This window comes from Cucurbita moschata, unplaced genomic scaffold (genome assembly GCF_002738365.1).
Source record: "Cucurbita moschata cultivar Rifu unplaced genomic scaffold, Cmos_1.0 Cmo_Scf00020, whole genome shotgun sequence".
Taxonomy (NCBI): Eukaryota; Viridiplantae; Streptophyta; class Magnoliopsida; order Cucurbitales; family Cucurbitaceae; genus Cucurbita; species Cucurbita moschata.
Genome location: NW_019268536.1, coordinates 3,979,098 through 4,002,803, shown reverse-complemented (window position 1 = coordinate 4,002,803; position 23,706 = coordinate 3,979,098). Strand labels below are relative to the sequence as shown.

Genomic DNA, 23,706 nt, shown 5'->3' with positions numbered 1-23,706 from the left:
CTCCCCTAATTATTTTAAAAATTATGTTAATAAAACATTAGAAGAAGAATAAAATAATTATGTTAATAAAACATTAAAAGAATTATTCCTAACTAGAAAGAATAAAATACCGTAGCTCTTTAATAAACAAAAATTACATATTTAGTGAGTTCAACTATGACTACCTCAGCCATACATTTAGCTCCACATATTCATTTGTTTATACGGCAGGTTTTCTATGATCTATCTTAATCATAGAGCATATAACAGATCAAAGGAAAAGAGAATAAGATAGTTATTGAGAATTCTTGGCTTCCACGGAGTTGGCCACTTTATTCCTCTCTTCTTTGGTCTTGAATGTCTGTTGTTTGTTGTTCGTTTGCCTCTCTTTCCTCCCCTTTTTTTTCTTTGAAACCTTTTGTTTATATTATTTATTTCCTCCTACTTAGGGTTGGAAAATTCTTCGTCATCCACCTTAGTAGCGTCCTATTGGGTTGTAACAATCCATGTGGCTAGCTCTGCTAGCTCATTCAGATTAAAATTCTTCATGTCATTCTCGACAAATTTGCTTACAAGATTGCTTCAACATAATGGTTCAACAATTTGATCCAGACATGTCATTGCCAACAAGATTACTTCTAGATTTGTTATAGTATCATGGTTTAGCATAGAAGACTGTTACTTCTGCTAAATAAAATTGATCAAGTATACAATTAGGTTAAATTTATGCCAATTGATCGTCTTTTTATGTTGAACCCCAATACACTATTTCATGCTTGCTAATTAGACAATTAATGGAAAAGCAGCGAGTATGTTGTGTAAAATTATTGATTAAAAGGTTTGAAATTGTTGTACCCTAATACCACAACCAAAATGTTATGATACTGATTGTTGTAGCGGAAGCGGAAGCAAGATCGATCGCACTCACAAACCCACGAACAGAAACGGGAGATAGCCAATTACTATAACCAAAGTGTTTACAAATGTATCTCTCACAATCTCACACTACAAATTCTCTCTTATAAAGTTTCTCCTAGTTGCCTCTAGACAAATACAAAATTGCAATGACTCCACATCTCAAAAAATGCTAGACAAACCTTTATATAGACATAGTAATACTAATTCTCATACATAAATCAAAGCAAAACTAATGTTTATACATGAATCAAGATGATTCATGCACCAATATGAGAGAAGGTACCAATATGGGAGATGAACCAAATGAATCCAATAGATTCATGAATCAAAGTGGGGAATGTACAAAAAGTATTCATAAATCCAAGTATTCATGAACCCAATCTTCATGACTACTACTAATTCTCATACATAAATCAAAGCAAAACTAATGTTTATACATGAATCAAGATGATTCATGCACCAATATGAGAGAAGGTACCAATATGGGAGATGAACCAAATGAATCCAATAGATTCATGAATCAAAGTGGGGAATGTACAAAAAGTATTCATAAATCCAAGTATTCATGAACCCAATCTTCATGACTACTACTAATTCTCATACATAAATCAAAGCAAAACTAATGTTTATACATGAATCAAGATGATTCATGCACTACTAATTCTCATACATAAATCAAAGCAAAACTAATGTTTATACATGAATCAAGATGATTCATGCACCAATATGAGTCATACATAAATCAAAGCAAAACTAATGTTTATACATGAATCAAGATGATTCATGCACCAATATGAGAGAAGGTACCAATATGGGAGATGAACCAAATGAATCCAATAGATTCATGAATCAAAGTGGAGAATGTACAAAAAGTATTCATAAATCCAAGTATTCATGAACCCAATCTTCATGACAATTATCAACAATATAACGACATAGATCCACCGCTAGCAGATACTGTCCTCTTTGGGCTTTCCCTCTTAGGCTTCCCCTCAAGGCTTTAAAACGCATCTGCTAGGGGAAGGTTTCCACACCCTTATAAATGGTGGTTTGTTCTCCTCCCCAACCAATGTGGGACATCACAATCCACCCCCCTTCGGGGCCCAGCGTCCTCGCTGGCACTCTTTCCTTCCTCCAATCGATGTGAGATCACCCCCAAATCCACCCCCCTTTGGGGCCCAGCGTCCTTACTGGCACACCGCCTCATGTCTACCCCCCTTTAGGGAACAACGAGAAGGCTGTCACATTGTCCGGTGTCTAGCTCTGATACCATTTGTAACAACCCAGATCCACCACTAGCAGATATTGTCCTCTTTGGGCTTTCCCTTTCGGGCTTCCCCTCAAGGCTTTAAAACGTGTCTGCTAGGGGAAGGTTTCCACACCCTTATAAATGGTGGTTTGTTCTCCTCCCCAACCAATGTGGGACATCACAATCCACCCCCCTTCGGGGCCCAGCGTCCTCGCTGGCACTCTTTCCTTCCTCCAATCGATGTGAGATCACCCCCAAATCCACCCCCCTTTGGGGCCCAGCGTCCTTACTGGCACACCGCCTCATGTCTACCCCCCTTTAGGGAACAACGAGAAGGCTGTCACATTGTCCGGTGTCTAGCTCTGATACCATTTGTAACAACCCAGATCCACCACTAGCAGATATTGTCCTCTTTGGGCTTTCCCTTTCGGGCTTCCCCTCAAGGCTTTAAAACGTGTCTGCTAGGGGAAGGTTTCCACACCCTTATAAATGGTGGTTTGTTCTCCTCCCCAACCAATGTGGGACATCACAAACAATCTTCATCTTGTCAGAAAATCTCCAAGAAGATAACTTGTTTGGTTGTCACCAAGTCAATTGGCTACTTCTTCCATCTAATGTTGATTAGAATTAAGCAATATTGGAACTTTTCAAGAGCAACAACCTTTGTCAACATATTCGCAAGATTATCTGCAATTCCAATTTTCAATAAGCGAATGTCCCCTTCATTGATAATTTCTCGAACAAAATGAAAACGGACGTCAATATGCTTGGTGCGAGCATGATGAACTTGGTTCTTCAACAAACAAATAGCACTCTGGCTATCACAAAACACTTTTATGTGTTCGTGAGAAATACCCAAGTCATCCAAATAGCTTCTTTAAAAGCTTAAGTGATTGTCATATATTATGCTTCCGTGGTAAACAATGAAAAAGTAAACTTCAATACTAAACGCCAACAAACAGGTCCACCAACCATAGTGAACGGATAACCAATAGTGGATCGACGCTTATCAATCTCCACTTGTCCCTTGGAAGCAATTGACATGTCATCAACATACAAGACCAAGTTGATAACAAGCCATCATCAAGGCACTGAAAATACACATAATGATCAAATTGACTATGAGTGTACTTATGCTCCACCATGAAATGATGAAGCTTCTTATACCATTGACGAGGAGATTGCTTCAGCCCATACAAAGATTTTTTTCGATCTACATACCAAATGTTGTTGTCCAAGTACTTGAAAACCAACCGGTTGTGTCATATAAATTTCATCTTCAAAATCTCCATGCAATAAAGCAATTTTTACATCGAGTTGTGCAAACTCAAGATTAAATTGAGCAACCAATGCCAACAAAATCCGAATGGATGGAGATAATCACAATTCCTGAAAAATATGATTTCCAAAAACAAATAAGCAAGCCAATGAGAAACTTCTCTTTGACCATTGATGATGAGTGTGAGCACATCTCATGGTCATCGAGGTTAAGTATTTCACAATACCCCAAATGCCACAACTTGGCTCTGATACCAATTTTGTACACTAATGCTACAACCAAAATGTTCTGATACCAATTGTTTTAGAGGGAGAGGAAGCAAGATCAATCACAATCACACACCGACGAACAGAAATTAAACAAAGAGGACATAGAGATTTACGTGGTTCGGAAGGAAGAAATTCTCCTACATCCATTGTGGTAGCCAATCACTATAACCAAAGTGGTTACAAGTGTATCTCTCACACCCCCACCCTACAAAGTCTCTCTTACAAAGTTTCTCCCAATTACCTCTAGATAAATACAAAATGACAATAACTTCACATCTCAAAACAATGCTAGGCAAACCTTTATATAGGCATAACAATACTAATTCTTATACATGAATCAAAGCAAAAATAATGTTTGTACATGAATCAAAGCAAAAATAATGTTTGTACATGAATCAACCATATGACAGAATATACCAATATGGGAGATGAACCAAACGAATCCGTAGATTCATGAATTAAAGTGGGGAATGTATCAAAGTATTCATAAATCCAAGTATTCGTGAACCCAATCTTCGTGACAATTATCAACCGTTGTAACTCTACTTTTTGAGAGTTTCACTAGACAAAGAATAAATATTAACATATTTTTAACCAAAAAAAAAATCCTCAAACTAAAGCTATATAGAAAGTAAAAAATGGGATGAAATGAAAAGTCAAAGATTATAGCCTAAATTTACTAAAAGAAAATAAAATGATACTAGGGCTAAAGAAATAATAGTCCCAAAAGTAGAAGAAAGTATAAAAATATTGAAGGGCCCACGACTAAATTGGGCTACACATGTACTCCTAAGATGTCCCATTCTAGGTTCTACATAATAATGTTACTTGCGCCAACAACATATAAGAGCCACCAAATATGTATAGTAAATTCAAATTTTACAAAATCAACTTTAATAAACAAACCAAAAGTATATCTGTAAAAATCTTTTTTATCCACCTAAAATTTTGGGTTCGTGAGGGGTGACTCAAACAACCTCACTAAAATTTTCGAACTTAACCCAACTCTATCTATTTTTAAGTTCCATTAGATTGAGTTATAGAATTAAAAAGAAAATCTAACTCAAGTTGCTTGGATTAGATATATAGTTCAAATTAATCAGGTTACCATGTCATATGAACGCTCCACAATTCTATTTTTGATACCCTTTTCAAAACATTCACCTATCATCTAAATATACAAAGCACACGGCACAGAACCAACAAAAAAAAAAAAAAAAAACTCAAAATTCATAGCGTCTCAAAGTCGGGAAAAGATCCATGTAAATATGATAGATTCTGGATATACAAGTCTTGCAAATTATAGAATTTTGTTTTGAAGTTCTAAAATAAAAGTAAAATATAATGCTTATTAACAATTTTGCAAAGTGTTGGTAGCATATTGCAAAAAGGAAAGGAAAAAAAAAAAAAGAGGTAGTTATGGATTTCAAAGCATCCAACCAGGGAGGAAGCCATTGACTTGTTGGGCATGAGTTGGGGCAGTGGTGGCTGTAATTTGGTCCGACACTGCAGAAGTGTACCTGATTATAAATAGAATAAAATAAATAATCATCATCATCAAATTTCATTTGCTTCAAAATTTAAAAAATTAAATAAATAAAAACAAAATCTGACCCAATTTGCAAAGTGGGATTGCAATCCAGTGCCTGAAAGAAGCCTTGAGTTTGGGCATCTTGTGGAGCATATGACATGCTTTGGTCTCCAGCTTCCCATGTTAGCCTTATGTTATTTCTTGAACTTATTTCTTCCAACTGATCCACCAAATTCCATGAACCAAACAATACAAACGATTTTACTTTGATTATGTGATTATGTGATTATGTGATTATGTGTGTGTGAAGAATGAAATGGTGATTACCTTGATCTGCAGAGCTCTGTTGGTTTCAATCAGCATTTGTTCCTATCAACCACAATTCAAATTAGAACCATTTCTCTAAACTTGATATCAATTGTCAACAATCAATACTCAACCCTAACCTTGTTCTGTAGATCAGATAGCTGGTCCAGCATGTACTGAGTCTGCAAATTTCCCACTTCCAAATTCACTAACAAAACTAAGCACTTTGAACATATAAAATGGACCACCTTATTCTACATTCAGGGTTTCTTTTAACTCTACCAACACTACATCAATCTAGGGTTTTTAAACCCAACATTAAAATATATATATGTATATATTCGAGAAGACTATCACAATATGATGAACAATTTTGCATCAATTTTGCATCATCAGATATCTGAGAGTCAATTAGCGTAGATGGTTACTAGAAACATGCCTCTTTTAAATTCAATGTACAGACAATTATATATGATGAGACAATCACAGATGTTATTGAATAAAGAAGTCTCGATAAAATCAAATTAACTAGCCGTATAACTAATAGTTCAAATAAGCTCAATACAAGAGAATTCACAAAAAAATCTTAGAAACACGAGACTCACTCGAACACAAGCATTCTAAATTTGTATTAAACTAGAATGTCCAAATGGATTTGAATAATCCCAAGTTCAAGAAGTCATGCCTAAGTTTTAGTATAGAAAGTTTGAATAATGTTATCCATATCAATTCCATAACTCACTGAAACAGATTTCCCAGAAGTTATAATAAGAAGAGTGTGTTGAAATTTGTAGCTTTAGAACTTTTGGTTAAAAGGCAGAGAGAAAGGTGGAAGTGAATGGGTATTAATTAAGAAGCAGAGCAACTGCAGCTTCTGGTTAACAATATCCATAGTACAAAACTGAAGCTTCAATAATTGTCTTTGAAGAATGGACACAAACACAGCACAGCCACATAGTTTCTGTCACAGACAAGACATGCATAACAAAATTGCACGTTTTCTTCAATTACAATATTTGGGCGAAGATTTTGATAATATTTTCGAATGTAAAACAAACCCATTTCTTAAAACCTGGAAACAAAGGATATCAGTGGATCCTTGAACGATCAAATTGCATGAATGTAGTGATATAATGCTTTATTCAGAGAGTACACAACCTATAAAAGGCCTAATGCTTTCTCTTCTTTCTTATTACCTCATCACTCGAGATCATACTTCAACAGAGAAATCAAAAATTAAAAATTAATGTCTTAGACTTCTTTCATTATCGTTTTGTTTTTAGTTAATTAGTTATCTCTTTACTTTTATAATATGTTTTTCAACATGATGCAAATATTATAGGGGATTGGCTCCGACTGCAGATAGCGTCAAATCTTCAAGGTCATGCTAATACACAGGCTCCAACCAAATTTCATAAATAAAATTAATTTTGAAGAAAAAAAACTAAGCCTAAATCTCAAAAATATTTTAAAGCACTAAAATCTTATGATCTCACAACAACGCATACACTCATCTAGATGAACCTAAATAATAGGAGAGAGAAAATGCAAAGAAGAATATTGGCTAAAGGTTTTGTATTAATGACTTCAAGTAAGTAGAAAATCCCATAATGAGACGTATATATAGTTCAATTTACTATATATAACTTTACCGGATATAACCAATTTTTTACCATATATATAGTCGTTTGCTATATATTTTTCATATAGGCCGATATATGAATTCTTAGTAAAACAAGAAAACAAAATAAAGATTTCAAAAACTTTTGTTATAAAATTTGAGAAGAACTTGAAAATTAGATAACAAAATAAAGAACTAAGCTTACACAATAATCATGAAACAAAACGAAAATGATTAGAAAAGAAAGTAGTAGAGTTTGGGTTTGAATAGATTAAAACATACCTTAGTGGACCTAACTTGCTTCAAAGAAGACTCCAGCTGACGCTCCAGCTGCTCAAGCTCTTTTGAGTTCAATGGACCCAAGTCCTCACCAAGAAGATTTCTACCATAACACAAATAACACTTTTCAACCCTAAATTCTATCCATGTAAGAGAGATGTCAGCATGTTCATGTTCATGTTTATTATAACTAAATTATTACAAAATCTTCCTTCAATTAGCTTTGTAATGAAAACCCTAAATTTCATCCTCTCTTTTAAAACATTTTTTTAACAAAATTTATTCAACCGTACACATTCAACTACATTTGTTTATCAAGAAAACTCGAAGAACCACCTATCCTTCACACATGTGAGGCCCCTCTCAATTTCAAAATACAACTTTCAAAAAAAAATTAAATCCATACCCAAATATGGTAAGCACACTCTGATGACCATTGGTTATAATTACATGTATTTTTCCTTTATTTGGTGAATTCCCTTTTAAAAAGCTAGCAAGAACAACAAAAGGCTCTCAAATACTTGTTACCAAATTAACGAGTTACCAAATAATTGAAGTTTTGAGATGTTAATTGTGAATAAATATCGTTTTAAAGTTTAATTAGGGCATAATTGATATAAACATCCCCAAGAAAAAGGGAAGACAACCCATGTAATAGTTACCGCTGAGTTGTTTGAAGAGACTCAAACCTAGCCTTGAGCTTCAAGTATTCTCTATAGCTACTCTGCAAAAACTAATCCAAAAATTGTTTAATACAAAAACTCGAGATCTAAAACAGTAATGAATGAAGGAATTGAGAAATGACCTCGAGTTCTTTGGCAGGTTTGGTGACCTCCACAGCTCCATAGCTGCATTTCTGGTACCTCTCAAGGGTTTTGAGCATGCTGGGTCCAAGAAAAGCATTGTAATCAAATTAAAAAGCTGAAACGGAAAGCCTAGAAAGAAGGATTCATCAGAAACTTACTTGGAAGTGCTGCAGAACTCATAGAGCTTGCCACGATTGGAGAAGATGATAAGAGCAACCTCCGCATCACAAAGAACAGACAGCTCATAAGCCTTCTTCAAAAGCCCATTTCTTCTCTTTGCAAATGTGACTTGCCTGTTTATCTTGTTCTCTATCCTCTTCAGCTCCACTCTTCCTCTTCCCATTTCCTTTCTTCTTCCTTGTTTCCTCTGTTGGTACCCTCCTCCAAGTGTGGCTAATTTGGTGAAAACAAAGACTCTGTTTCTGGGATCAAAAACAACAAAAACCCTAATAACACAACTCTTTCCAAATCAAACTAATCGATTTGGGTCCTTTTTTTTTTTTTCTTTTTCTTTTTTTTTTTTTTAATTTTGGAAATGATTTTGGGGATTTGGGATTTTGGGTTTCTTCTTCTTCTTCTTCTTCTTCTTCTTCTTCTACGGATTTAAACAAAACTTGAAATTTCCAATCTTCACCCACAAATATTATCAACAACTCACCCTTAGGACTCTTCTTCTTGTTTCTAGTTTCATATAAAACAGCCTGGTTTTTTCCCCCTTTTCCTTTTCCTTTTCAAGATGCTTTTCCCCACGCGCGCTCTATGCGTCTCTCCTGCACCTCTCCATATTATTCGCTAATATCATGATATTTTTATCTTCATCTCCACGTGGATTCTTTTTATTCACCACGCGCTTCCTTTCCCTCCTTCACCGCGTGGGAGTGGATGTGTAATCTTTAAAGCATGGCATTTGGTTCTCAGATTCTTGTATCAGCTCAAACCCGGTCACCAGATCGATCAGATCGTCGTCACCAACCTTAAAACGGATCTCCACGTGTCAATTTTTTATTGGATTAATAAACTCCTACATATTTATACTTCCATTTTTAAATTATTTCTCCATTTTCATCAATAATAACAACCTCGTGTTTATTAAAACACTCAAATTTTAAATTTTCTTTTGTTTTATTAAAAATTCTATATATGACATTTTATTAAAATAATTCGTGAACGTTGATATGATTCATAAAGTTCGATTAAAGACGATAGAGGTAAAATTAGAAGTGCATCAAGTTGAAACTAAACTCAATATATACATGCTCCTTTTGTTTATTTAAAACAAAAGAGCTTGATAATAGAAGTGTTCGGGAAGATGAAATAACACCTTTAAATATGCTTTTTAATGCTCTATTTAGACAAAATCAAAGATTATATAGACACGTAATAAAAAGCTTGAAAATGACGGTTATTTAGATGGTACAATTAATTAATGAAAGGAAAATCATGTAGTTACCTAAGTTCTATAGTCAAATATATGAAGTGAATGATATTGTGACGAGACGATGAAATATATAGTTGAGAATGAATTAAGAAAGGAAAGGAAAGAAAGAGGAAAACTTTACTAGAATTGTTATTTAGTGTGTGAAGGAGGTGAAATGAATGTATTTGCTTTTGAGGGGAACCTTTGTTTTGACCAAAATAACCAAGAGTTGAAAAAAATATGGTGGGTGGGGTAAGGTTAATCTGGTCAATTACAAACAAATATTAGCCTATTTTAAATATGGAGCTTGATGGTACCATATTCTAAAATAGGAAAATAATGGATTTCTTTTTATTTATACAAATTTATTTGAACTTTTTAAAAGTTAATAAGAAATGTGAAATAATTATGTTCAAGACATGATTATTAATCCCTTTTTTTTTCTATTTATTTAAAAAAAAAAAAACGAGTTTCTAATATAAACTTAATATATTAAACTTTTAATAATTTAATATCTAAAATTAATTTTGCTCATCAATTCCTTAATTATTACGCTAAAATTAATTTTTCTTTTTTGCATGGGATTGTTCACTGTGCATTTCCAACAAACCTTGGAAGTTGCCGCCGCCGTACGACGGCGGAAGCTACAGCGAAATAACCAGAAAACGATAGCATCCAGCTCCGGGGGGCGGCTTGCTACGTGTCGCCACCGCAACTCCATTTGAACTTCTCTGTTCAAGAAAAGTAAAAGCACTTCCCAATGGCCTGCCGATTTACAGTTACGCAGCTGAACACGAAAAGTACTTTCTGTTCATGACGTGTCGCTCCACTATTAGTCTGTCATTCGCAAAGACGTTGCTACAAGTGTTGTCGAATCCTTCGCCAGAGGCTGTACATATACAATGGCGGCCAACTAGTTGAAGTGTACGGTGAGGGAGAGAAAGGCTTGACACGTGGCAGAAAGAGAGGGGAAGTGCATGTAGAGTGCCATGTTGGCGTGGGTGATTTGAGCATTGTTTGATGATAATTATATTTATAATAACTAATTCAATTATTTTATCATATTCAATTAAACAAATTTAGGGGTGGAAATCGTTTTATTTTATGTATATATTTATTTATTTATTGGTTTTATTGTGTTCAATAATGGGACTGGGTTTCGACAGGTATTTACGGATCTGCCCTCCATTAACTGTGCCTGTCGTCTCACAACAGAGTTCGCTGTACAGCGTGCTTACATTGGATTGTCCAAAAGTCAAATCAGAATATTCGATTTTTAATTAAAATAATAATAGTATCCATAAAAATTAATGATAATAAAAATGAGAATATATTGCCCAACATTATAGAAGGCTAATGATACTTTTAATTCGTTAATTCATTAATAATAGACTAAGACTATGACTAAAGATTTATTCATTGAAAATAAATAGATTAATTTTAAATATTTCAAATATTATGAAACTAATATAAAATATGACAAAAATAGGTCTAATTGACATATTGATAAATAAATATGAACGTATGAAAATAAGTTAAGGTCGTGAGGATGATTAGAGGGAAAAAAAGTTAATTAACTTACAAACCCACAAACCCGCATAGCAGGCACATAAAATGTAAACTAGTTTTAAATGTTATTAAGACACTTGTCAATCAAATTGGGTTTATGATTAGAGGTTAGTTAGCGAACACCTAACCATCTTCATATAATAACATAAATATCTTATGTATGAACATATCATCATAAGAGATATAATATAATAATCTAAATTATGGATGTCCGGTTAACTTTCGGTTTATTTTTTTGTCAAATAAGCTCATTCCCGTCTTAAGAATTTTAACAACATGCATCTATATTAATCTAAAGTTTGGATGTGCTACTTGCTAAGTTTGGAAAATACTTTGATTGTAGAATCCAACTTTCAAATACTTCAAATTTCTTTCATCTTCTCAATTAGGCCTTAAATTAAGGGAAAATGTAAGTACCATCAAAATTAGATTTAAAAAATAAAAAAAAAAATTGGTACACCCAAACCATGCAAAAATAGGAGGACTAGTTTGATTAGACTAGACCTGTTGGTCCAACCGAATTGAATTGGACTAATCATCCTAAACTTGAACAACCTCTTGTTTGTGGTTGTAGTTCTTTCTTCCCTTCGTCGGGTTCTTGTACGGCAAGTCCCAATGGTGTCTACTCCCTTCTACAATTTTGTGGTCTCATCAAGCTGATCAGTCATAGTCCAAGAATTTAGGATCTTTATTAGGAATCGAAGTTTCTCAAAACCCAAAATCGTACCTTAAATTTTCAATGCCAAACTCATGATATGAACCACGATCAAGGAATTTTCATACCTCAAGATTCAATTACAAGGACGAGAGCCAAGAAGCTACAACAAACTTTGTACACTTATATTCAAGCTATGATGGGCTCGTCAAAGGAAATTCTAGAAGACATTGGAGACATCCTTTATATGTTGTGCAACGTTGAGCTTCAAGAAAGAGATGCATTAAATGTACTTTAATTTGCCTTTAATAAACTCAGTTGAATTTATGAAACTAGTCCAAGGATATCAACAAACACATTTCATTTATGGCATTATTTTATTACAACTTAAATATTTGTTTGTCATATTTAAGCTAGTTTTTTAATATAGGAGTTAGGCTATATTGTAACCCACATAGGTTACCATATTCTTCATTAACTTAGTCATGTTAATACGAAGGTTATGCGTATTTTTTATTAACTATTCAATTTAATAGGGAGGTTATGTGTCACATACGTTAAGGTTGGAAAGGCTATATAAAGTCTTCTTTTCTTTAATTAAAGACATCACATTTTGAAATTAAAAATAATAGAATTTCTATTTTAGTTTCGTTGAAAACTAAGCTTTTATTTTGCAAATTCTTGTATTTAGGACTTGCATGCCAGAGTCATTCAAGTATTTACTTTGCATTTTTGTATTTAAAACTTGCATGCCAGAGTCATGCAAGTGGTATTGATCAAACTTCTTGTGAAGTGATTCAAATCACGTGTTTAAAAACGAGTTTTCTTTGCTCTTGATCTTGATCATCAAGGTAATCCATTTCAAACTTTCCCTTAGGCTGATTCCATATAATTTGGTATCAGAGCTTTAAGCTCAAGATCGGTTATATGTTTTCTTGTGTTTATCTCTTTTAATTCTCTTTATATATATATCCATTTGTGTAGAATGTTCATTTTCTTTCTTTAATGGTTTTTTTTTCTCCTTATTTGGATTGCTCTTTTAATACCCTTGTTTGTATATTAAGTGTTGCCTATCCACTTTGAATTGCACTTAGCTCTATAACATAGCTTGCCTCACATCCCAATTTATTTTGGAGTGTGATTTGTATGTGCTCAATTGTGAGGGTGAGTTGTAAGGAGTGATACATTGATTCTGAGTGTTGAGTGCTAAATACGAGTGAACACACGTGAGGGAGCGCTTGTGAGGTCCTTTTTTCTTTCTCTCTCTCTTATACCTTTCTTTTGTAGCATGAAAAATCTAAACGACAATCCTAACATTACTGATGCACGATTGAGAGAAGCACAACAACGAACCATGGAAAAACTAATGCGAGGAATAGAAAAGTTGACCGATCGAATAGGAAGATTGGAGATTCAAAATCAAGCTCGAGAGAGGATTCCACTACCTGCACAATATGCTGATCAATATGAGGGAGACAATTCTGATCAACGCGAGAATAATCCACATGCGGTTGGTCGTAGCTTGATGCGAGGGAGAGGCCGTGGAAGAAGGCATCATAATTTACAACAACGAGTTCCTTACGACGATAGAATTAATTGTAACGTGGAGAGCATCAAATTAAAAATTGTGGAGTCAGTGTTCAACTGTCATAATTTTAGTGATGAAAAGAAGGTATTGTTATGCATTGCTGAATTCAAACAATATGCTCAAATTTGGTGGGATAAATTGATGTCAAGTAGGAGAAGTAATCTTGAAACACCAATTGATTCATGGAACGAGTTCAAAGAGTCCATGAGTAAGCGTTTTGTTCCACAATATTTTCTACGGGGCATAGCGCAAAAGCTTCAAGCATTGAAACAAGGACACAAATCTGTGGAGGATATAACAAGGAGATGGATACATTGATGGACCGACTTGATCTCAATGAGGACATGGAGGCTCTCATGGCGCGGTTTCTTAATTGGTTAAACACAAAGATTGCAGACAAGACTGATTTACAGCCTTATTCTAATATTGAGGAGTTGTTCCACATTGAAATTAAGATCGAGAGGCAAATCCAACGAAGGTCTCAAAGGTATTCTTCTAAAAAAATTTCCAATTACTTCTACATTGAAATAGGATAGTAAGAACATTGATTATAAACATAGAAATCAAGAGATGTATGAGAAGCCTCAAACTAAATTTGAGAAAGGTGAGTCCTAGAACATGGAAAGAAAAGGTAGAAAAGTCTAATATTCAGAATAGGGATTGAAAGTGTTGGAGACGTCAAAGGGTAGGATACTATAATAGAGATTGTTCAAATGCAAGAATTAGGACCATCAAGTAGGGGGAAAATTGTTACAGAAGATGAAAAGCACATGAAGATATAAATGAGGAATGATGAGAGAATTAGGACCATCAAGCAGGGGAAAATTGTTACAGAAGATGAAAAGCACATGAAGATATAAATGAGAAAAATGATGAGAGTGAGGAGTTTAGTGAAGAGGACCCTACACATATATCTTTAGTTACTCAACGGACTCTAAACACCCACATTAAGGAGGAAGGTTTAGACCAAATAGAGAACTTATTTCAACATCAGTGTCTTGTTCAATCTGTACCTTGTAGTGTAGTCATTGATAGCGGTAGTTGAACCAATGTTGTGAGTTCCATTCTATTCAAAAGACTTAATTTAAAGACAAAACCACACCCAAGACCCTACAAGCTTCAATGGTTGAGTGATCGTAGGGAAGTATGGGTATCTCAACAAGCTTTTGTTTCTTTTACTATTGAAAAATATATTAATGATGTTTTATGTGATGTTGTATCCATGCATGTTGGAGATTTACTACTGGGGAGGCCTTGACAATTTGATCCTCGGTAATGTATGATAGGTATGCAAATCGATACTCTTTTACACACAATGGTAGAAAAACTACTATTATTCTATTGTCTCTAAAAGATGTATTTATTGATCATTGCAAATTTAAAAAGAAAAGGCAAGAGGTTGATGCAAAAGGAGAGATTGAAAAAGAATCCAGTGAAAAAAAGAGGTTGAGTGAAAAGCAAGAGAGTAACACTCGGTTTAGAGAAAAAATAAAAGAGATAAAAGTCAAATCAATAAGCTTGTATGTTAGATCAAGTGAGGCTAAGAATGTTTTGTTCTCTAATCGGACTATTCTTGTACTTATGTGCAAGGAGTCTTGTTACTTACTAACATGCTTAACCCTTTTTTGCCTAGTGATTTTGTTGTGCTTTTGCAAGAGTTTGAAGATTTATTTTTCGAGGAGATACCTAGTAGTTTGGCACCACTTAGAGGGATTGAACACAAGATTGACTTTATTCCTGGCGCGCCCATTCCAAACCAACCATATAGGACTAATCCAAAGGAGGCTAAAGAGATACAAAGGCAAGTAAGTGAACTCCTTGCTAAAGGATACGTACGCTTGTACATGAAAGTTTGAGTTCTTGTTCTGTTCCAGTTATTCTTGTACCTAAGAAAGATGGTTCTTGGCGTATGTGTGTTGATTGTAGGGCTATAAAAAAGATAACTATAGAGTATAGGCATCCAATTCCTAGATTAGATGATATTGTTGATGAGTTGCATGGATGTAGTCCTTTTACTATGATTGATTTAAAATCAGGTTATCATCAAATTCGCATGCATATTGGGGATGAGTGGAAAATAGCTTATAAGATCAAGTATGGTCGTTGTGAATGGTTGGTTATGCCTTTTGGACTAACTAATGCACCTAGTACATTTATGAGACTGATGAACCATGTCTTAGGCAATGTTTACTCTAAATCTTTAGATGATCATGTTACCCATGAACCCAATGTTTTGACTACTTTACGAAACAAATGTCTGTATGTAAATTTAAAGAAAAATAGCTTTTGCATAGAAAAAGTTAATTTTCTTGGGTTTGTAGTTTCATCTAATGGTGTTGAGGTTGATGAGGAGAAAGTGAGGGTCATCAAAGATTGGCCTACACCTTAAAGTGTAAGTGAGGTAAGAAGTTTTCATGGTCTTGCAAGTTTCTACCCTAGGTTCATTAAGAATTTCAGTACAATTGGTTCATCCTTGAATAAACTTGTTAGGAAAAATGTATACTTTATATGGGAAAAAATTGAGTTCAACTTCCTTGCTTACCTTATCTAATTTTGTGTCTAACTTTTGAAATTGAGTCGAGGATGGACAGTGAAATAGGAATAGGAATGGCATGAAATTATTTGAGATTTGAGATTGAAATTGAGTGCCTTTATCTTCATCATCTATTTCCACTTGTTTGTCGAGATTTCGTACATTTCTATGGCACAACCAATTTTAGTTGTTATTTATTTGATACAATATTTTAAGTTTCCTTGATCATTTTAGCTTTTGAAATTCCATGTTAATTTGAATGATCATTCTTAGTCAAATTCACTCGTAGTTAATATATTAGATGTAAAATGTTTCTAATTTGGATTATCTAAAACCAAAATCATACTTTCGTTTGATATTGCTTGAAGTCTATAGTCTTTTTATAATACCATTTCATCTAGAATCATAACAATTCATGTTCAAAATTCGGAATCCAAATTTTACAGGCATTTCCAAGCATCGCTTGTGACATAGTCAGATTCCTCTCACTTCTAAGATTGAAGGCTATTTCCACAAACCAACCCGGGTACTTCTTAGGTTATGAAGCCTGCTACTTATTTATAGCTTACTCGACGGTTATACACAAGTAAAACTATATTTGGTAAATGACATATAGAGTAAATTGTCATAAATAGTAAATATCTATGTAACATAAAAAAAAACTATATCTGGTAGAGCTACATAGGGTGGAAAGTTATATATGTAGAAAGTTATATAAAAGGGTCATATCTAGTAAAGCTATATATAATAAGCTAAACCATATATATATATCCTCTTATGCAGCGTTTTGAAAATGTACTTTTTGTATTCTCTGTATTCTCTATTACGGTACATACTTGAAGCAAATCATTTAGTTAGAGTTCTCCTTGCATTTTCTCTATCATGTTCTTTGTGTTCATCTAGATCGAGTGTGTGCGTTATTATGCGATCCTAACAACTGGTATCAGAGCTAGGCGAAATTCACCACGATCTGTGAAGATGGAAAGTTTAAAGATTGGAATTGAGAAGTTTGATAGATCCGATTTCGGTTTCTGGAAAATGCAGATTGAAGATTATTTATATCAGAAAGGTCTTCACGAACCCCTGTTGGGGGTGATGCCAGATATCATGACCATGGAGCAGTGGAAGCTCAAAGATCGACAAGCATTAGGGTTAATCCGGTTGATACTATCTAGAAACGTGGCATTCAACATCATCAAGGAGAAGACAACGTCAGATTTGTTGAAGACGCTGTCGAATATGTACGAAAAACCATTGGCTATAAACAAGGTGTATCTGATGCGGAGATTGTTCAATCTACAGATGTCTGAACGTTAATCTGTTGTTAATCATAGAAATGAATTCAATATAATCGTAAGTCAACTAAGTTCAGTGGAAATTAATTTTGAAGATGAAATTAAAGCATTGATTTTGATGTCATCTTTACCCGTGTTGTGGGATACTGTTGTTGTCTCAATCAGCAGTTTCTAAGGATTTGATAAACTGAAGTTTGATGAAATTCGAAATGTAGTTCTCAGCAAAAGTATTCGTAAACAAGAAATTGGAAAATCATCTGGTAGTTCTCTCAGTGTTGACCAACAAGGAAGAATTAAACTGAAGGGCCCAAACAAAGGGCGATCAAAATCAAAGAACCAAGAAATATCTTCAAATAGACCAAACGTAACGTGTTGAAGTTGTGGAGAAAAATGTCACTTTTGGACAGATTGTACAAGACCAAAGAGGAAGTAGAATCACAAATTTGGAGATAATGATTCTATAAATTCAACAAAAGACATTAGGGATGCTCTAATCCTCAACGTGGATAGTTTGATTGAATCCTGGATTTTGGATTCAGGTGCATCTTTTCATTCGTCTTCAAATAAAGAGTTGTTTCGGAATTTCAAGTTTAGAAATTTCGAGAAGGTGTATCTTGCTTGACAATAAAGATTTGGAGATTGACAATAAATATTTGGAGATTAAAGGAAAAGGGCATGTCTACATAAAAGCTCCGGTAGTAAATCAGTGGACACTAAAGGATGTTAGATATATTCCTGGTCTTAAGAAGAACCTGATCTCTATTGGTCAATTGGACAACACAGATTATGCAATAGAGTTAAGGAAGAGTTCGTGGAAGATTATGAAGGGTGCTATGGTGGTAGCACGTGGCATAAAATCTGGAACTTTATACACCACTGCAGGGTGTATGAACATAGATGCTGTTGCTGAGAGTGCTTCAAAATCAAGTCTATGGCACGATAGACTTGGACATATGAGCGTGAAAGAAATGAAGATGCTGGTTGCGAAAGAAGTTTTAGAAGGTCTAAAATCTATTGATGTGGGTCGTTGTGAGAACTACGTTATGAGCAAGCAGAAATCAGTTAGCTTCACAAGGACTGCCAGAGAATTGAAGAAAGTGCGGTTGAAAATGATCCATACAGATGTGGAGCAAGGTTCCAAAACCACGAAGCAAGTGGGAGTTGAGCTTGAGTTGCAGGGAAACTCACCTAATGATGTTGTAGCAGATACTCGTGAAACTCCTGAGACTACTGCAGAGAAACCAGATGTGGAGCAAGGTTCCAAGACAACGAAGCAAGTGGGAGTTGAGCTTGAGTTGCGAAAAAAAATCACCTAGTGATGTTGTAGCAGATACTCAAGAAACTTCTAAGACTGTTGCAGAGGATCCAGCGGTAGAGCAAGTGACACCTGAACCAGTGTTGAGAAGATCATCCAGTACTTTTAGAATACCAGATATGTATGTACCTTCATTACACTATCTATTGCTGATGAAAGGGAACTAGAGCCCTTTGATGAGGCCCTACAGTTGGAGGATACAACCAAGTGGGAGCAAGCCATGAATGATGGGATGTCTATGCTTCAAAAATGCGTTGTACTAAGGCTGAGTACGTGGCAATAGTTGAAGCTAGAAAGGAGACGATATGGATAACTAACTATCTAGACGAATTGGACAAGAAGGAGCATAAAAAGATTCTTTATAGAGATAGTTAGAGTGATATACAGTTGGTGAGGAACTTGGTCTATCATTTAAAGATAAAACACGAAAGACGATACCATTTCATTTGCAGGTTAGTGGAAGATGGTAATGTGTTTTGAGAAGATAGAGGGTGCAAAGAATTCAGCAAACATGTTGACAAAATGTGTTGATGTTGGAATATTGAGGTTGTGCAAAGCCTCAATTAGTATGGTGCCATGAAGATGCTCATAGTTGTTTGAGGATGAAATTCTTGGTTGATTAGATCAGTCTTCAAGTAAAGAATTGTTAGGTTATGGAGTATGGTGCTTATTTATAGCTTAGTCAACGGTTATATATAGCAAAACTAGATTGAGTAAATGACAAAGTAAATTGTATAAATAAGAAATAGCTACGTAAATAAAAAGGTAAAGCTAGATATGGTAGATAGTTATATATATATAGTAGATGATTATATCTGATAAAACTATATATAATAAGCTAAACCATATATATTTCCTTAGGGAAGCTTTGAAAACATAATTTCTTTGACGTAAAATTTCTCCAAACAAAACACACTTAACTTTAGAATTCCTATGATCAAGTTATCGAAAAAGAAAGGTACACCTTGTTGGTATAGATAATAACTTTCATTTGCTGTAAACATTTTTTATCCGTTTTATCCCTAGGACCACTTTCACTTGAATATGATCTAATCTTATGTACCCTCTTTTTAATTGAACGTTACAAGAATTACTTTCATTACTCGAAAGATCACGAATAATTATAATAAGAGATTGTTGCGAACACTTTTTGGAAAGTGTAGGACAACCCATGGCATGCTTCAAAAAGAGAACAAAAAAATCAAGGAAAGAATAGGAATAAGTAGGACAACATTTTTTACAAGGATTCCCCACTTCCCTTCTCGAATTAAAGAAAAAAAAAAAAAAAAAAAGTGCTTCCAACCCTAGACAACCTTCCACACTCTAGCTTGAGGAAGTTCATGAGCTCCTTTTTATTTCTAATTATGACCAAAGGTAACTCATTTTATCTTTCTTGTTTGGCCACCTTAGGAACTTCAAGGTTTTTACTCATATTCTTGGTCTCACCACCAAAGTTTCCCAGCTAAACATGATTGCCCATTTCTGAAATTACATTTTTATCTCGAACCTTCGCCTATACGATGATAAATACGTGTTTTGTTCTTCTCTTTCCATCACATCTTAATTTGGAAAAAGAAAAAAGCTTATCGCAAACAAGAAAGAGATTACCAATACGTGTTGGTGAAGAATTGGCGAACGTTAAGTCATTTATTTATTTTCATCTTAAAAGCATGCTTGACGAGTTAGAACATCTGAAGGGTCGAGAGAGGACCACCTTGACGTAAACCCGTCATCAAACTAAAACTTCCATGACAATACCAATTAATAAGGATTGGAAAATCTTAGTACTCAACTTTTAGTGAGACCAAATAACTATGAATTTTCTAAAAAGAACTCATTATTGTCCATATTGAAAGATTTTAAGAGATTCTCATTAATTTCATTTGAGAAATTTAGATTAACTTTAGGAAGGGTTAGTTGAATGGTGTGGAAAAAAGGAAATTTTGTTTTTCCCTCCATCCTTCTTCTATTGTGCATGGGATTGGAAGAAAGCAACACAATTTTCTTTCAAAATGTTCACATTGTTTTGTGGAAGTTCTTCACTTCACTTGAGAATCTTCAACCAAAAATATGGGTTTTTTTTTTCTTATTTCTTCAAAATTTTAATCACATCCATTCATAAAATAATTATTAGGGCTTTATAGCGGTAAGGATTAAAAAAAAAAATGTGCGATCGCCCGAAAACGCGCAAGAATTCCTGTATGGTTGAAATTGTATGAAATATGTGATAAAATGATATGTTTATGATATGTTATGGTATGATATGTACATAATGAGAATTGTTGTTTGGAAATATGGAAACGTTAGGATATGGCATATGTATGCAAATGCGATTGATATGATGTGAATGACATGCAAAATGACGTACTAGCATGAAATACAACCTCGACATACCCATGAAATACAACCACATGCTACTTCTATTTCAGGTAAAGGTAAGACTTCCTTGTACGACTAGACTAACGACAACATCGGTACTTGAGACCATGACACATGTATAGAGTAGTGACATTTATTTTTTTTAGACTTAAGCTAAAATATGATTTTTTTTTAATTTAAACGTTTATTTAGTATTTTGTTGTGTCGTTTTAAAGATGTTTTCGAACACGCAAGTCCATAAATGTGTTTTAAAATGAAAGTTATGTTTTATGAAAGTTTAATGAATATATCCGCGTAATAACATGTATACAGTGACAACCTTAAATTAAGTAGAAAATTTAAGGTTGTTACAAGCTTAATGTAAAATAGAAAATAAAAATTTTGGATAAAAGTGGAACTGGAATAATATCCATGACTCTAGTATCATTAATTTCTCATTAGAGTTTATGGTAATTTAATAAATGTATACAAGAAATTTGTTTGAAGTGATTTTTGAAAGAAACATGTATGATAAAGTAAGAATGACAATGTTTATTCAAATGTGATGTGAAAATTAGAAATGATAAAAATGGAAAGACCTCCCCAACTAAAAACCAAAGTTTGTAGGGACTAATATGGATAAACAAAAGCATTAGTAAATGAGTATTAAAGGCAATCACAAATTCTTAGTCCTTTCTCATTCTTAGATATCCATTCAAACAAGCATATAATCAGCTTTACAGATCTGAATTCAACTAATATTCCAATCTTCAACTTCACTAATTGGGTTTTAGATGGAAAATTTTCAGAACAATGACCCAAAATTAAGAAACAAAGAAACCAATCAGTTGCCTTCATCCATTTGCTTGCAATTACAGCAATATATGCAAATCACCCTCATTTCTTTTCCCACTTTTTCTTTCATCTTCTCCTCATTAGGAAATTAATCAATTTCCCATCCTTACCTGGATCCCATTATATTTGTGTTCCTGACTCGGTTCGAACTTTAAACTTTCGATTTCGTCGAAAAGGAAACGAAATAAAATTTCCCAAATAATACGATTCTTATATCATGCTACCCTTTACAAAAGCATGAAAGGGAAGTGTTTTTCACAAATGTGTTTAAAGTAGAAATCTTGATTACCATAGATGCATCAAAACTAGTAAAAAGAATGGGAGCATTATATGAGAGTGAAGTTCATGGCATTTGAGAGCATTATATGAGACTGAAGTTCATGGCATTTGAGAGCAGCAATCTGGACATGGGAAGCGACCTTTGGCATTGCACCTCGTGCACGGGATAGAGGGCGCATCCGGTTCGTCTTTGCCAAATGATTCGTAAAGCTCAGCAAATACTCCACCTGATTTGGTTGATCCAACTCCTTTACATCTTGAACATGCTATCATCCTCAGGTCACCACATCTCTTGCACATGCCCAACGATCTGTTACAACACACAAAGTAATCACGTTCATCCCCAGATCCTCAAACAAGTTCTATACTCAAAACCCCTTTACATACAGAACTAAGTAACTCAAAATGCAATTATCAGATATGAACAACACCAATCCAAATTTTCCCATTGAAATAATCTTGATACAAGAATATTTTCAAACTACAAGTAGTAGATGCAACCAATTTAGCTTTCTTATATACAAATGGCTACACAATCCACCAGTGCCCAACAGAGAGACACAACGAACCAAAAACCTAAACGGACTTTCTTCCTAAGTCGAACAAATTCAATTAATGGGTTCCGTTCAATTTGGGTTCCTCCATCTAATTATCACACAGAACCCACCAAAATTTGGGTGAATTTTGGGAATTGAAGAAGAACCCAGAAAATAAAATTATGTAAATCAGGTTTGAAAAGTGAAAATGGGAAGAATAGAACAGACCTGCGCTGAGAAGAAGAGATGAAGGCGTCTATTCGAGGGGCAGAAATGGTGGCACAAACGAGCAGAGCCCCCACAGCGAAGCCGGCCAATTCGCTCGCTGTTACGTTTTCCATTGGATTGATTTCATCTTCAGTGAAGATCGATATCCGTTAAGAAGTATCATTATACGGTATTACTTTTTATATAATACATTTGGAACGGTAACATCGAGGCCTATTAGCTCAGTTGGTTAGAGCGTCGTGCTAATAACGCGAAGGTCGCAGGTTCGAAACCTGCATGGGCCAATTTTCTTTTTTCGGTTTCCTTTTCCAAGTTTTTTTGGGGTTCTCTTTCATTCTGCTGGGTATCATGGAGTCCAGTGGGCCTTGGGTCTTGGAATGGGCCGCTCAGAACCAGAGCTTACGGGTTCCAGATACAGCATAATAAGTATAGGACTTTCGGCTCAGTGCCAATAACCTAAAAGTCTACTACAAATTTTAAAAATAATGACTTTATTTTCCTATTAAAAATAGGCATGTCACTAAAACATCCCTTTAATATTATCTCATACAAGGTGTATGGACTTAAGCTTCAAAATAAATACCTTAAAATAACATAGTCCTAAATAGTAAGTTGGCAAATAAATCTTATAAATTAAATAAAGTCTTGAACTAACCTAAGGACTTCGTTTAAATGAAACTACCATAACTCTGGTTCTGTGGTCTTCACTGCGACGTAGTCATCCGTATATGGGTGTTCTATCTTTACCTAAAAAATAGAACGTGGTTTCCAGTTTAGGCAAGGTTGGATGTGTAGTACTTTTCTATACACAGCTCACGCATGCACATGAATCAACCAATCG

At 34.5% G+C, this 23,706-nt stretch overlaps 2 protein-coding genes and 1 non-coding gene across 4 annotated transcripts; 1 reads left to right on the top strand and 2 right to left on the bottom strand.

Annotated features, from left to right (window-relative positions):
• Nucleotides 1–4,923: 4,923 nt before the first annotated feature.
• On the bottom strand, nucleotides 4,924–8,727 carry LOC111457748 (developmental protein SEPALLATA 1). Of its 2 annotated transcripts, none has more exons than XM_023100133.1 (8): nucleotides 8,396–8,727; nucleotides 8,237–8,315; nucleotides 8,094–8,164; nucleotides 7,435–7,534; nucleotides 5,672–5,713; nucleotides 5,553–5,594; nucleotides 5,309–5,445; nucleotides 4,924–5,214 (listed from the first exon to the last, which is right to left on the bottom strand). In XM_023100133.1, the coding sequence occupies exons 1-8, from the start codon at nucleotides 8,578–8,580 to the stop codon at nucleotides 5,121–5,123; spliced, it is 750 nt and encodes a 249-aa protein (XP_022955901.1). In that variant the 5' UTR covers nucleotides 8,581–8,727; the 3' UTR covers nucleotides 4,924–5,120. The 2 variants fall into 2 exon arrangements, with proteins under 2 accessions (XP_022955901.1, XP_022955902.1); XM_023100134.1 differs by having other exon boundaries at nucleotides 8,094–8,155.
• A 13,242-nt stretch (nucleotides 8,728–21,969) lies between these two features.
• Nucleotides 21,970–23,014, bottom strand: LOC111457749. The gene is made up of 2 exons (XM_023100136.1): nucleotides 22,866–23,014; nucleotides 21,970–22,411 (listed from the first exon to the last, which is right to left on the bottom strand). Exons 1-2 carry the CDS (start codon nucleotides 22,976–22,978, stop codon nucleotides 22,201–22,203), a joined length of 324 nt encoding a protein of 107 aa, XP_022955904.1. The 5' UTR covers nucleotides 22,979–23,014; the 3' UTR covers nucleotides 21,970–22,200.
• A 61-nt stretch (nucleotides 23,015–23,075) lies between these two features.
• TRNAI-AAU lies at nucleotides 23,076–23,149 on the top strand. Its single transcript has one exon. It is a non-coding gene; the product is annotated as a tRNA-Ile (tRNA).
• The last annotated feature ends 557 nt before the right edge of the window (nucleotides 23,150–23,706 follow it).

Coding starts and splice junctions, on each gene's coding strand:
- LOC111457749 (XM_023100136.1), bottom strand. CDS start 22,978: ATGGAAAACGTAACAGCGAGCGAATTGGCCGGCTTCGCTGTGGGGGCT. Junction 22,412..22,865: donor ATCTCTTCTTCTCAGCGCAG/GTCTGTTCTATT, acceptor GTGTTGTAACAG/ATCGTTGGGCATGTGCAAGA.
- LOC111457748 (XM_023100133.1), bottom strand. CDS start 8,580: ATGGGAAGAGGAAGAGTGGAGCTGAAGAGGATAGAGAACAAGATAAAC. Junction 8,165..8,236: donor AACCTGCCAAAGAACTCGAG/GTCATTTCTCAA, acceptor TTTTTGGATTAG/TTTTTGCAGAGTAGCTATAG. Junction 5,215..5,308: donor AATCCCACTTTGCAAATTGG/GTCAGATTTTGT, acceptor ATTTATAATCAG/GTACACTTCTGCAGTGTCGG.